The sequence below is a fragment of the Esox lucius genome, chromosome 19, assembly GCF_011004845.1.
Source record: "Esox lucius isolate fEsoLuc1 chromosome 19, fEsoLuc1.pri, whole genome shotgun sequence".
NCBI lineage: Eukaryota > Metazoa > Chordata > Actinopteri > Esociformes > Esocidae > Esox > Esox lucius.
The window spans coordinates 11,379,937-11,396,191 of NC_047587.1; the positions used below are offsets into that span (position 1 = coordinate 11,379,937).

The following is a 16,255-nucleotide window of genomic DNA, read 5'->3' on the forward strand; positions in this document are numbered from 1 at the left end:
CTGGAGTTGAATGGAGTCCTTCTTAACAACCAGCTAGGCATCCTGCTCTAAGCCCAGGAGCTCTCTCTTACATCTTCACTACGGCTTAATGATTCTTAATGCCTTAAGGCTATCTATTGAAACAGAGACTCTCCATGCTGTCAGTCAGCCAGTTTATTTTGGTGGAACAGTGACGACAGTATGAAATTACAGATGATGCACTCCTCCATGTTAAGACATTGCTTAAATGACCCTATCCTCCGCCCCTCCTTCCCGTCCTCCATCCCTCAACCCCTCCCTCTCTCCCTGCCTGGTCCCAGTGCCTTTTAGGGAGTCGCCGGTCCAACCCACCCGGCGCCAGCAGGCCCCACGGAGCACCCTCGCCGCGCCTCGCCCCACGCTCCTCCGCTCCAACAGTGACAACAACTTGAACGTGAACAGCCGGTCTCCCTTGCCATCCCCAAGCCACTCCCCACTAAGCAACCTCTCCCCCCGCCGGCCGCAGCCGATGCCCAGTCCTAATGGAACAGTCAGGACCATGGGGAGGGGTGCTCCCCGCCCTCCTCGTTCCCGCTCGCCCTCCGTGGGACGCCTGGGGGAGGAGGCGCGGAGGCAGACCCCCCAGCGACAGCCCAGGTCAGTCACAAACAAGGGTTCGGATGATTCCATTGCCGCTCGGAGGTGTCTAGTGGGTGGTGATGTGTGAAATAATGTGGACGGGCCCAGATGTGTTGGACCTCACCGGTCCTCCTTAATATAAACCATGTGACCAACAGATGTGTTGGACCTTACCGGTCCTCCTTAATATAAACCATGTGACCAACAGATGTGTTGGACCTTACCGGTCCTCCTTAATATAAACCAAACACTGCTGCAGGGTGTGACTTTCACATGTCCTTTTTAGTTTACACTTATTCTACAGAGTGCGTTGCCATTCTGACCCAATAACACGTCCCTTGGTGTATGTGGCAGCTTGTAGAATAACCATGTTTATGTGTGTGTGTGTGTCAGTGCGCATGTGTGTACATGTTATGTATGATCTTGTGTGTTGTGTGCTGGTAAATGAGTATGTGTGAGCGTGTGGGTACAGTCTAGTGTGTGTCAAGAATCAAGTGCTAAATGGGGGGAATTGCAGATTGCTGAGCAGCTATTTGTTAATATGTGTGGTGGTTGGCCCAGAAACAGTCCTTGATGCATCTTCGGGAGTTCGGATGTTGGCCTGAATGTTTGTGGACAGTTGTGTGGAGTCTGGAACAGTACAGGGAATAGAAGTATTCATTACAGTAGACCCCTGTCTGAGACTCCAGAAGCAGAAAAAACAGCCAGCCTTTGTTTCAGGAGCACTACCTCAATTCTGATCACTATTATGTTTCAGGAACACTACCTTAATCCTGATCACTGTTACGTTTCAGGAACCCTACCTCAATCCTGATCACTGTTACGTTTCAGGAACACTACCTCAAACCTGATCACTGTTACGTTTCAGGAGCACTACAATTACTCACTGTTCACATAAAAGAAAATAGAAGATACATTTAATTTTCTAAATTGAATCTAAAAATAATAGACATCACAGAATTAGCTAGTCATCCCATTGAAATGCAGCTTTTTCTCACATTTGCTGTTCTGTGTTCAGTCTGTATTTAGCCGGTGTTCAGCCTGTCTTCAGACTGTGTTCAGTCAGTGTTGTGCTTGTATATAATGATTTGTTGTGATTTTCTTATTTACTGTACCACTAACTTTCAGCCAGGTAAATAAGCTTCCTGTTGTATTCATGAATATTGGCCCCCTCACTGGAGGATCAGTTAAAATGGAACACTGCAAGTTCATCCCATAGTTACAGGCTGGTTGCTATGGCCATTACTGATGTGTGTGTGTGTGTGTGTGTGTGTGTGTGTGTATATACACACACACACACACACACACAGTATGTCTCCATAGCTAGCTCGCTTACTCCACAATGTATTAGATCATTTCCTCCAACAGCAGTCCAATGCAAAACACTAACAGCTGTGGTGTATTTCAGATGTGATCTGATAATTGCTGTTTGGTATTACAGTAACGTTGTCTGTGTGGACAAACACCACAGAGCCTCTCTCCACCTATCAAGGCCAACAGCAAATAGATGGTTTCATTGTATTTTATTTTAACGGCGTAGAACTTGTTCTCCATCTGGGCCTCTGTCTTTGACTTTCCTCTGACTGTTCAGAGTATCACTGGCTTTTTGGAACACCGTTACGCAATTTACCTAGTCTACCGATTTTAGATGTTTCAGAAATATACTTGATAACGGAGCTTCTCTGAAGGCTTACATACCTACAAGACACCACTCACAAATCTAGGCCATCCCAGCTATTGTCCGCCTGTTAGTTTTCTTGAAATGCCTGATTAGACGGCCAATTGTTTTCCATGACAAGCGGCGCCGCGCATCCACTCTGAGGGTGATGATGAACACTCTAAATACATATATATTTTCCCTAAGCACGGCACTGGTGCAGAAATAGACCCGCTAGGACAGTACACATCCATTGGCTGAGGATTCTCTGGAGGACCTCTTTTTTTTTTTCTTCCCTGTTCTTGTTTTGCATAAATACCTCAACCCACGACTCTTCTTCCACATTTAACGTCCTTATGTAATCACTGTCTTTATTTTGGGGTATGAACGGTGGGCTGGAGCTGTGACTGAGTTCCCAGTGACACCCTATTCCACGTAGTGAGCCGTGGCGCCCGGTCAAAAGTACGGTCCACTGTTGTGGGAAAAGGAGGCCATTCAGGACACGTGCTTTGTCTTTGGTTGCAGGTGTTGTTTGGGGTATGTCATCGCCCCGGACGGTTGACGTAAAAAAAAATGACTTGGTTATCGAATTGCGCCATACAGTGTGTCCTATGAAGGGCATTGACCTGTCTGGCTTTGGGAGCAGGCTGCCATACCGTCTCTGTGGATAGCGAGGATGTGCTCTTTGTATCTTGTGGCTGGTAGCTGTGCTCTAGCTGGTGTCCTATAAACCTCTGACTGGATTATTTATACCATCAGCATATGTTCTTATCTATTATTCATCCCATTCATAAGCATGTCTTTATTCTCATACCTTCCATAGACCGTGTTCACAGTTAAACAGTGTCTGAGAATCTGTGTTGTCGGTTCCAGGCTTTCTGTTCAGGAATATGGGGAAATTAAGATTACCTCAATCAGACTGTTAACCCAGCTCAGTCTTAAGTGCCCATACCTCCAAAATAAGCCTTGCCGTGCCTAATCTTCTATACATAACCTAGTAAGGTTCCCCACACAGGTAATAACAAATGACCTTTGAGGTGAAGACCAAACAGTTTAGCTTGTACCACAAGGACAACAGGACAACTGTTTGTCCTCAACCAGCCTCTTCATGCTCCACTATTACACCAAGGACAAGAAGGACAGTCACTTGCTGGTTCCTGGTTTAAAAATGACACAGATTGTCAGTTTAACAGGAAGTAACAGTCTGTTACCCAGTCAGTCTGTCACATGTGTCTGCCAAACACACATAAACACACACGCGCACACACACACACAAGTTGTGTTTAAGGGGACAGTCGTGATTAAAAGGTACATTTCTGGTTTGACTGCACTGGTTCTGCATTATTTATTGTCAGTAAAAGGGATATTAGGCCTATGCATTTATAGCTCTACTAGTTCATTTAATTCATGGGAATATTCAATGTGGAATGATACTATGATACAATCATTTCATTCAGTGAACTGTATAATTCTTTATATTCTGGGCTTGCTGGGATTCGATCAAATGTAGTGTTTCAGATGCGTATTGTCGGTTCCCTCACAACGATGTTGTTTTGCGTTCAGTCTGTTCAATTCAAGTGTTAAACAGTCTAATGCCTTTCAAACAGATGCAGTGGGATCTCATGCTTCGACAGAGACCCCTTCTATCTGATGGAAATAGAGGATTATGTCATGCCTTGTTTTGTAATGTTTCTTTACGGTACACCACCTGAGAAGCCAATGGAGTGCTTGTGCTATGCTAGCTACTTACATGAGGGATGCCTTGGATGTGACAGAAGCTGAATAGTAATTAACATAGTGACAGTCCAGTTTCCGTCTAGAGTACAGTAAATAAAAGCAGAGGAATTTATGTGATGCAATACTCTATGCTATGCTAAGTAGTTAGCATGGGGGATGCCTTTGGCTGTGACTTTGACAGAGTCTCTATAGAGGTTTAATGGGGCTGCTGCCACTGAGGGCATGTGAAATTGTTCTTCTGTACTGCTCTGGCCCACTTTCTCTCTCTCTCCATTTCTCTTTCTCACTCACTCTCTTTTTCTCTCTCCCCCTTTCTCTCCCTCTCCCCCTTTCTCTTTGACACACATAGTAGTAATGTATAATACTGATTGTTCAACACTAGGTGTCATGATGACTGTTAAATAACAGACTTGATCAATTCATGTTAAAGATTTCGCTTGTCCTCACATTCTGGGTGGGAGATCTTTCTGAAGCAGATAGCCTACTGTAGCTGTTAGAGCATTTATACAGTAATCCTAATCTGTCCTCATATTCTGGGTAGGAGATCTCTCTGAAGCAGATAGCCTCGCTGTTAGAGTATCTAAACAGCAACCCCAGAAGCTGCTACACCTGAGTCTGTGAAATGTGAGAAATGTGTGGCTTTCTCCTTGAGCAATGGAGTTAACACTGATGGCTCTCCGAGGGCCCAATGAGGCAGTCTCCCGCATCCAGATTGCAGGATTTGGGGAGAAAACAGAAATCCAATTCCTTTTCGACCTTGTGTTCAATGGACAACTTAATGAAGTTAACCCAGAACCGAACGCACAGTAGTTGCCCCGCTGTAAACCTTAACCCTTAACTCTCTGGCTGACTAAGCTTCTGTGTCAACTGGATTGACTTATAAATAGCCCATCATGCCCCCTTCCCCTTTGCCATTTCCCTGTATGAAGAAAGTGGAGATACGGCGCTGCGCGGTGTGTAGATCTGATCAGCTTCCCTGTCCTCCTCATGGTGTTTTAGGATAGAACCACAGACCGAGAGGTGGAACTCCGTCCACACGGTCGGGACGGAGGAGTCGGGTTGTAAAGAAAATCACTGCCTCAGGCTTCATTATTGTTCCCATATTATTCTTAAGGGATTGTGAATGTATGCGAGTGGACCCTCATTGCAATTACACTGTCCCAGCAATATCCAATAATTGCAGGATATTTCCTGGTGCTCTTGGTTTAGGAATTTGTAAAAGAAAGAACAAAGGCACCATCGGCAAACTCATTATTTCATACGAATATCATGCTCTCTACTCAGCCCTTTTTTCGATACACCTTTTAATTAGGAAATTAATGAACCGAATGTATAAAGCCCTTTTTACATCAACATTTTTCACAAAGCGCTCATACAGACATCCAGCCTGAAAACCCCAAAGAGCAAGCAACAACGTGGCATTGATCCACGGTGATTCAACGCCATATTGACAAGCAACATTGAGTAGATTATTGTGTGCACTTTCCCTGCAGTCCAACAGAGGGTGCCATTGTACAACCTATGTGAGTGAATGTCTCCAACTAGTACTGAAGCATATTGCCCGTTGTGGGAGTACCGTGGAGGTAGCTGACAGCATACATCTCTGCAGCATTACATATGTGTACATCCTCAATCCCTCCTCCTCTCTGTCTTATGAATGTTCCCTCTTAAACACCTGATGGAAGGTTTCAGGGGTCACAGGATGAGAATCAGTGTTTTAAATTAAATAAATTAAAAAAGACAGCACAATTACCCCTGTATAAGTGACTAGAAGCAGCCATCAGTCTTTTTTTCCTTGTGATGACAGACTAACCTTCGGCTGACATCACTCTGTTCCTCTTCTCTCCTCTGTCCTCCCAGCCCACACAGGGGTCGGGAAGCCTTTTCCGGTGGCTCAGATTGCCAGGGACCAAAGCGTAAACTGTACAGCGCTGTGCCGGGAAAGCACTATGTGGTGACCCACTCCTACCAGCCACAAGCTGAAGGGGAGATCACACTGTACAAGAACGACAGGGTCAAAGGTGAGCATCCAGCCCACTGCTCTCTGCTTTTCTCTGCTGGGAATTGGTGCTTGAAATGGGTCGCCTTTTCTACTGCTGAAGTACTCACACCTCTTAAAAAACGATGTTTTATCCAAAACATGAGCACCGTTTAGGCTGGTATGTACCAGACTGGCTTCCGCTGCTTCAGATGTTTCATGTAAGCTCACGGGCAGCTGGTGAGGCTAGAACAAGGAGTTTTACATTTCATTTAAGATATATTACATAGACTACACGCAGGAGGTCATCAAGGAGTCAATCGGGAATCTGTTAAAAATGATCATGTTGTTCACATCCACTGAGTGAAGTTTGCACAAGAAATTTCTGAACCACTGCAATGCACCTATAGTTTATTCCGGTTAATCTTTTGGTCACTGTAGTTATTTCTGTCTTCAGTAGTAGTAATATCTCTTAGGAAAATGTTGCATTCTGGTTTAAAATTCACATGTGCCTTTTCAAAGGAACTTAATATTTACCTGTAGCTGTCATGTTGAATCAGCACGAGTGGCACTGAAAAGACCACAGGGCATACTGGAGGAGTGGAGCTCAGATCTTTTTAGATTCTTAGTGAGTAATAAAGCAAATTTGCATGGAAGAGAATAGCAGCATTACGACTACGTCTTCCTTCGTTACATACTAGATCTATTTCTTCTACTACTTCGTTTACATACTATATCTACTTCATCTACTACTTTGTTACATACTATATCTACTTCTTTTACTACTTTGTTTACATACTATATCTACTTCATCTACATACTATATCTACTTCTTTTACTACTTCGTTTACATGCTATATCTACTTCTTTTACTACTTCGTTTACATACTATATCTACTTCATCTACTACTTTTTTACATACTATATCTACTTAATCTACTACTTTGTTACATACTATATCTACTTAATCTACTACTTTGTTACATACTATATCTACTTCATCTACTACTTCGTTTCATAGTTTATCTACTACTTCGTTACATACTATATCTACTTCATCTACTACTTCGTTTCATAGTTTATCTACTTTATCTACTACTTCGTTACATACTATATCTACTTCATCTACTACTTCGTTACATACTATATCTACTTTATCTACTACTTCGTTACATGCTATATCTACTTTATCTTTCTCCACCCCTTCTTTCTCTGTTAACTTTCCATCTCCCCTCCCACCCACCCCTCGTTCTCTCTGTCTCATTCTCCCTCCCATTCTCTCTCTCTCTCTCTCTCTCTCTCTCTCTCTCTCTCTGTCATCGCTCCCTCTCAGTTCTCTCCATAGGTGAAGGTGGTTTCTGGGAGGGCAGTGCCCGGGGTAACGTGGGGTGGTTCCCATCCGAGTGTGTGGAGGAGATCCCTAACCAAGCCCAGGAGGACAGACCATGTAAGTTTGCAGGGTGTGTTAGTGTGTTTTGGTGTGCTTGCATGCTTGGCCTATACAGTATATAATGACCCATTTGTATTTACAAACACACACAAACACACACACACACACCCACACACCCATGAACACACACACACACACACATGGTTTTGTTGGAGAAAAATACATCTTGTATTTTTCAGTGCTCGTTGCTCGGCCCTAACTCTCTCATGCTCTGATAACCCTCTGCCTACTGTATGTGAAGGGCCTCCTGGCCATGGCAGGCTGTTAGCACAATTAGCACTCAGCATTAGTAAGAACCCAGCCGACACATGGATCCTTCACTAACTGTGTGTGTATGGAGACTGAATGGACATGCGTCAAATTCAGTCTCGGTTCAACCACAGGGTGCGGGTATCAACAGGTTGGCAGGGTAGCGGACATGTGACCGATCTTAGCCCGGAGCCGGCAGGGCTGAAAACAATCAGTCATGCTAGTTGACCGTTAATTGGTTGACATCGCTCATTGTGGCGGCTTCCTACACCTCTCCAATTCAAAGACAGTGGGTGTGTACGTCACATTCCTAGAACGGAGGGTTAAAGTGAAGACTGGTGGATGAATCGTTTTCAAATGAAATCACATTTTGTACATAATCCCACCATTTTATGGTGCCAGAGCTATTTTGTCCAGTCACCTTTTGCAATACCGGCAGTAGATTATATAACATGTTGATCTCACGTGTAATGGATGTGGAACCTAACTTGTATTCTTCTCCTGTGGTTCACTGACCTCCGCTTGTCTGGCTGGTGGATTAGGATTAGTCAGAGGGGCTGAAACCAGAGACTACACAGCTCTCTGCTGGACTGCAATCCCTTGCAATGCGCTAAATGTCATTAAACTCTGCTGTATTACTGGGGTGGGTATTCCAAAAAATGCTTGCTTGTGTGACTGTGTGGGTGTATGTATGTGCCCATGTACTTGCATTTGTGCGTGCGTAGTGCAAATTCATGTGTGTGCGCGTGCGTGTTGGTGCCCCTTGCACATTCTGTTAAGTTATTTTGGTCCAAATAAATGCCTTCCACATCGATGCAGCCAGCGTTCAGTAGCCACGTAATAACAGCAACGCAACAATGGAAACGCACGACAACAAGCAGCCGATAGACTATTTAGGATATCGTCTTTAATTCATTTAGCACATGTTAAGTTTAGGAAGGGATGTTGTTTGATGAATAAATAGTATAAATGGTATTTTGTATTCAACTGAAATATGGCAAGCTTGTGTAATGTAGAATGGTCCATGATGTATCACATAACGATAACAACATTTTAACGCCGAAGTCATTAAGTCAGACTCTCTTATGCAGAACGACTTACATCATCGACTTCAACCTGAGCACACAGGTTTCGACATTCATTATTGGTGTCTTTCACACAAAGAACTTACGGTCATTATGGGCACTTTCTGAATGCAAGTACAGAAAACCGATACCACAGGAATTAATTTACCATTCATCATCAGTACTTGCATTCAGAAAGTACTGACCATTTATCGTCAGTCCTTTCTGAATGCAAGTACAGACGATAAATGGTAAATGTATTCCTATGGTATCGGTTTGAATGCTGTGCCATTCCAACTCACTGAAAAAGGACAGTGCATTAGATTAAGTTTGCTTGGTGGGACAACCAAACAAGCAAAGTTCATTCTGGAAGAAGGAAAGGAAGAAAGAAAATGAATGAATTGCAAGCATCACTGACGGCTACAACTTAGTAGTTGGGTGACATTTTTGGGACGTTTGAACAACAGCCAGGCTGCTTGCAAGGGTTGATGACATTAGCAGGACAGTGTGTTGAAGAGATGACTAGGGCCTGGATTAGTACCTGCAACCATTTTAAATGGCGTTGATTTGGGTAGGCAAAATAAACTGAGCAAAATGACCTACAGTAGGTACTGGTAATTAATATTGGAGTTCACCCACCTTCAGTAAATACGTCATATCAATTAATGAAATGGCTTCCTGCAAAAAAACATCAGGCTGGACCATTGCAAAATTGTGGGCCATATTCATAATTTATCTGTAAAATGTGATATGGGCTGTGGTCTTGTAAGAGTTTAAACTTGGCTTATTTTAGGCCTTTAAATAAAATGAAATCTTTGCTTACTTTAGACTTTATGGCAATGGAGAATTTGCCATAAATTATATATCCACTTTTCCACTAACATTCTGTATATACTATTTTACAGTTATCTTGTGGGGCATGTTCCAGGTTGTTTTGTAGTCTTTTACAGTTATCTTGTGGGGCTTCTTCAAGGTCATTTTGAGACTCTTTTGGAACGCTATAGTAGTCTTATGGTAATGTTATAATGGCCTCTCCTAAAGAAATGGCCAGGCTTTGGCTTTCTATGTATCATTTATTAATGTTTTATGAGGCACTGAGTCCTTCCTTTAGGCATAGATAGTCAACAAAATAATTAATAATATTGCTTTACACAATTTTATTTCATCCTGGGGGTCCTTGATTACCATCTTATGTCGTCTTGAACAGCACAGGTGCAGGAGATGGTGGTCGATTTTTATAAAGAACACTGAAATCAATGGCAAATCATCTGTGATCAGCTGGAAGCTGTGTGTGTATGTGTGCGTGTGTGTGTGTGTGTGTAGTTTGTGTGTGGTTTGTGGCAGTACAATATGAGTCATGATGATGACAGTATGATGTCAGTCCGCCCGTTACATCTCTCTGCATTCTTGTTTGTGTGGTCTTTTTGTGTATTTGTCTATCTCTGTGTATCTCTCTTTCTCAGTCTGTCTCTCTCTGTCTTTCATTCAGTCTTTCTTTATCTGTCTCACTCGGTTCCAATGTGTTTTTCAGTGCCACAAACATTTGCCAGTTTCATGTATATTATGAAAAAAAATTGCAGTACCTGGATTGTCTCTTTATAGGGGAAATATGTTAGTTTGGTGTTCACCCCTCCTTCTAAATGAATACTGGCCTGGAACTGTTTATTTTTAGATTCAGGAGATATGTAATGCTTGTGTCTATTGTAAATTCTAAAGGTGAGGTGACTGGGTCAGAGGTGACAGGGTCAGAGGTGACTGGGTCAGAGGTGACTGAACAGAAGAAATCAAAGTCAATGATAACTACCGGAAAATATATACAGTATTCTGTAGTCTGGTAGTGGCGATCTGTACTTCTGCTTTGTTCCATTGCTTTCTTTTGTGGACTACGTAGCCATAACTGGTCCCGAATTATACACCATTTTAGTTCTGGGTTAACCGAGATGGCATGATTGCTAACATCGTTCAGTTGTGACAGCCTTGTGAACCCTTTCACTGAAACACTCATGTACATTCCTGATTGATATATTTCCATGGAAACGTCCTCTGTACACTGTACAAGCCCGGTTGCTAAGGAGTGGGCCATGGCAAGATTTTTTTCTCTCTCTTTTTGAATATTTTTTTCTCCCTCTCACTCTCCCTCTGCACTAAGAACAGAGCTTACGTGGGATTTTTCATTACCAGATAGTTTCCTTTTTATTTCAATGGAGATGGTTAAGGCCTCTACATGTTCACATACTGGGATTAGTGAAACTTCCTGGGGATGCTGACTGAAGGCTTCCTAGCCTGAGGAGTGGTGGAGAGGTGAGGGATCCTGACTTCGGAGGGGACTTGGTGGTGTGAGTTTTTCTGGGAAGAACTCTTTTCTTTGAGGAGAGGACAGGAGGGAGCCAATGGAAGACACTGCCAAATCCAGAAAGAAGGTTCATTTTGGAGGTACAGCACTGTGTGAGTGTTGGGAGAGGGGGGGAAGAATTACATTGTAATTACAAGAATTACATATCTGGAAGAATTACATTTACTCTAGTCGTCAGTTGAACTTAAGGTCCCACCAAAATCTGACTTCCACCTTTATCCCCACCCCTCCATATTGCAGAGATGTAGGGGGGGCTGCCTCTTTTGGCTCCCAGGGACCAATTAGGGATAACCGTCTTGCTGAAGGACATATTTTTAACCTTGCTGGCTTAGGGATTCGATCCAACAACCTTTTGGTCACTGGTAAGCTGTTCTAGCTGCTGGGCTGTTAAATACAGTTAAAATATGTTTTTATTTTGGAGTGTGTGTGAATTCATTGCACATACAATCAAATATCTGAATATTCTATTCTAAGCAATGCATTTCTGCTTATGTATAGGCAGAATAATCCATAATTGTCAATTATAATGCATTGTTTTTATACACATGATTACATCTAAAAGATGCAGTACAATTCCCTTGGTTTGAATTAATTCAGGCTTGAATCTTGTGCAGTTAGTTTTGTAGCACATACACACAGCAGCATTAGCCTGGTTGTGTGACGATTCATTTGAAATGCAGAAGATAGGATGCAGCCTCTCTGTGGATTAACCAAGCTAGCCATTAACTGTGCTAAGCTAGGCTAGCTACAGTACCCCTATGGTGATTTCATTTAGTATTCACCAGCAGCCACTGTCAGTACAGTGCACACTCTTGTCAAGTAGTCTTTTTTAATCCTGCTGTCTGTGTGTTGAGTAGGGTGGGGGGTGAGGGAGAGAACAGAGTGGTGTGTTTGTTCTCCAGAGCTTTTACTGGAGAGCAGCAGCCGAGAGATGAGGGGGATGGAGATATGGAGAAAGGGATGAGGGAGAGATTGAGTAAAATGGGGAGAGAGAGATGGAAAGAGTGGTGGTAAGGGATGGAGAGAGATGTGGGAGAGAGGGATTGAGAGAGAGAGAGGGAGAGAAATGGATGGAGGGAAGTGGGTTGGAGAGAGAGGGGGTGTAGAGAGACCGGGGAGAGAAATGGAGAGATGTTGGGGGAGAAGGTTAGGGATAGAGAGAGAAAACAACATTAGGTTCATGTACAGCACATACACCGATATGACGTCCCTCCCAGAAAAGGAGGTTACCAGAGACACAACACTGACACAGGGCGTTGCATTAGTACTGTAGCTGGCTGGGGGCTTTTACCCATGCTGTAAAGGTGTTTTACACCTCTGTCACACCAGCAGATGCCTCATTGCCATGGTGTGAATGACAGTGCATAGCCTACATTCTGGGCATTGATTCCCAGTTGCGATTTACCTTGGGCTAGAAATTCTGAAGATCGTACCGGATGTGAAACATATTTGACAGAACGTTCACTGACCCCAATTCCCCAATTTCGCTTTTTCTTTACCTAGAAGGAAAATAATTTTGAAGGGCAGTGTATATACATTTTGGTTGCTTCCAATAGCATAGGTAGTTAGCTAAGTTAACACCTGTGTAATAATACAAACTGTAATAATACATGCTTGATTTAAGCCCCAGAAGTACACCTAGCTACTAACAAGACAACTAACATAAATCAGTCAACAGTGGCTAACTAGAAACATTAGCTAATCTACAAGCTGAGGTTTCCTTTGTAGGTCTGCCTTGCATTCTGCCCACCCCATGCGGCATGCAAACTAGCAGACCTGATTATACTGCCAACTGTTAGACACAAAGTCTTAACAACAGTTGCTTTTGCAAGGCTAGGGAAATAACTACTTTAAGGTCTCAGATTTAGTGACGCAGCAAATGTACTGGCGCAGACACACTGGCCAAACTCACCCCCTCTTTGACCTCCATCTTTCCACAGTAACCCCAGCAGCTGAGCAAAACCCAAGCGAATGATCCGGGTCACGTCACCAATGTTACAGATTAGCTTCCTATGCAATTTGTCCACCACACCTGGGGCATTAGCCAGCAGTCCTCTGACCACAGTAATAACTGTGACCCAGAAAGCATTGGTAACGGACTAGCTATTTCACACCGGCCACATAAATAAACATTAAACTCAATCCATGTTGCTCATGCTTGCACAGTTAACTAGCTAGCTGTTGCGGCAACAACAAGCAGCAGGCTTCATGAAAAGGCATAAACATTTTGGCTAGCAATTACTATTTTAGCGACAGTAGCCTGCTAGATTTGGCGGAAGATATTAACTTCATGTGTGCTGCACTGGTTAGCAGTATCCATTTATATGAACGGCTGTTTGTGTTAATGTCAGTCTCTATGAATACTGAGAACCTGAGACACACATCAGACAATAAGAGAAGAAAATTGCAGGATTTTAAAAGAATGACAATTTGGAAATTATTATGTTGTGTTTTTATCCAGAAAATGTTACTCCTTTATGGATGGCATGCACATTTTATATAGTCATCAGTGTAGACAGTATTTTGGCAAGGGGGAGTGGGTTTACCACAGCCTATTCAGAGGCGTAACTCATTCTGACGCGCTCAGTGATGTGTTGTGGAGCCATCCTTAGAAACATTAGCAAAGGCCAAATCCATGAATAATGTTGACATTCTTTGATGAGTAAGTCTTAGTAGTACTATATTGCTACTAACAGGTGTTTAGACCATGTGTTGTTGCTGATAGGGTTGATGGAAAAGCAGCAATATTCACTGTCCTCCTTTTTCCAATCAAATGTTACCTTAACAGTTTAATTCATCCTCAATACTTCAGATAAATTCCTGGAGATGTGTTACCACATACGACAGAAAATGTATCATTTCTGTAGGTATGTTCAGCAAAGACTGGGCACATCATTGAGCACAGGTTTCGCACATCATAAAACACTGAGGCAAAGAAATACCGAGTACAGTCACAGACTAGAACTCAATTTATTGAACCTGACACCTACATTGCCTGTATAGGTCCATGTAGCCTATGTGTCCTTCCATTTGAAGCCTTGTTTTAACCTTCACAATACTTTGGCAGATTTGTTTTTTGGTCACCTGCCTCATGAAGTTATTAGTGGTCATTGTCAGACATAACCTAAACATCTAAATTCTATGTTTAGCCAAGATATTATGTGAATTAAGTGATGTGAAAGGGCAGAAAAGCATCCAACTATGCCCTTTGTTAGCTCTATGAGCGGTCTGGATGGTACAAAGAAGTTTCAATCACTTGCAGACGTAAAAAAAATATTTACAAGCCATATTACCAACAGACGCTCTGGAAACAAATGGACTATAAAGAATACATTGTAATATGGCCCTAACAACTGTTGTATCTCGACATGTCTCAGAACATATTAGATTTGCAGTTTTCTGTATAAGGCTTAAAATATAAACCAGTACAATAGTTGGAAGCCAAAGATGATGACTAAGCAATGATGTGCCTCATATGTCTATGAGATGTAATAGTGTAATTACATTTTTAAAAACGATGCGAAGAAGTACGGTGGAATGATGCGTTTGCTGGGATTTTCAAGGGAACAGAAGGGTCCTTGAAAAGGGAAGGACCCCTTAAGAGAATGCATAAAATCTCACCACATGGATTGTACGTTTAAGTAATATAAGCCATATAACTCATCCTGCTATCAAAGAAGCTGTGCTTAGAAAAGAAATCAGTGACTATGACAACCAGCGAGTAGGTTGGAGGGGAAAGTGTTGAGACCCACGCAGCTCAGCTCCTGACAACTGATATCATCAAATACAGGATCAACATGGAGACCAGAACAATACTAAAACACAACTCACTGTGGTCTTGAACAAGATCTTTTGAAAGCATTTAGTATGGAAGTATCTAAAGTCCAGAGTAAAATGTTGTTTGTTAGAGTTTCTGGTTAAGGGTATTCCATGGCAAATCGGACTGAAACGTATGCATTATTAATTCATATAATTATTGTTTATTGGTGTTACGTATTAATCTTAGATAATCATCAATCAATCAATGAAATGTATTTATAAAGCCATTTTTACAACAGCAGATGTGACAAAGTGCTTTTACAAAACACCTGGCCTTAAACCCCAAGGAGCAAAGAACAGTAGTGTTGAATTAAAAGCATGTCGAGATTTACAACATTCTATATTGCATTCGTTATTGCCGTTATGACAGAGGGCTCCTGTGTTTTGTCTTAAGTTGACATCATCAAGACATTTCTAATTTATTGTGTGGATGAATTTACGGAAAATATACACACATATACACACATACAGACACACCAGATGGTACCCATGGTCCTTTCCAAAGTTATTCTACACTGTACCCATCTTCTGCCCTGGTGCTCATGTTGTGTCGATTTCGGTAGATGTAGGTTGGACAACCTGGCAACACAATACACCTCTTCCGATTGTCAAATCTCAATGCTGCAAGTGGCGACTGTATTGATCCACGCCTGGGCTCCGAGAGTCATCCGTCACACACTGTATCGGGTATCGCTGCCGCCTGTCGGGCAGCTCACCACGGCCAGGCTTGGCTGTTTGATCAGCTTGAGTGCACTGAGGGTCCTTCTTGTATTGCATAATTCAATTTGCTGTGAGACACAACCTGGGAATAAAGTGCCATATGGTGCACTGCTTGTTTCTCCGAAAGAGCCTCCAGGAATCTCACTACTTCTATCTCTGGTGGAGTCCCAAATGACTGTATTCTAGTAGTACACTGCTTTTAAATGGAGTGCTATCGGGTTTTGGTCAATAATAGTGTGCACTATATAGTAACTTAGGTGGCGTTGGGGAAGCAAATCCATTTGGCACAGTTGTGGGGCTTCTGTAGTAGTCGCCATTGAAGTGAAGCCATGTCTAGCATTTAATCTATTGGTCGGTTCTGCACTAGTTTAGACGTTTCTTTTAAATAGTTGTCAGATGTGATGGCCATATATTGTTTGTTTGTTTTTTGACTCTGTAATTGTGACTGATTTACATTACCCATAGGCCTTTAGTATGTCTCACTCTTTGATTTCCTAAATCGGCATACAAAATAATCACACATAATTACCTTTTTCTAGCTTCTAGAAATGCACCATTTAAATTAACCTGTCAGTTTTAATATATGAAACTGACAGTCTTTTTAAATTCTCCTACTTTTACCCAACATACT

The 16,255-nt window shown here is 42.4% G+C and overlaps 1 protein-coding gene across 4 annotated transcripts in view; it reads left to right on the forward strand.

The window, feature by feature from the left end:
• shank2b (SH3 and multiple ankyrin repeat domains 2b) overlaps positions 1 to 16,255 on the forward strand; it is a 100,034-nt gene that overhangs the window by 32,998 nt on the left and 50,781 nt on the right. For all 4 annotated transcript variants that reach the window (XM_034288307.1, XM_034288309.1, XM_034288308.1 and 1 more), the window contains exons 11-13: positions 300 to 615; positions 5,852 to 6,012; positions 7,303 to 7,416. In XM_034288307.1, coding sequence (XP_034144198.1) covers positions 300 to 615; positions 5,852 to 6,012; positions 7,303 to 7,416 — 591 coding nt within the window. The remainder of the gene's footprint in view (positions 1 to 299; positions 616 to 5,851; positions 6,013 to 7,302; positions 7,417 to 16,255) is intronic.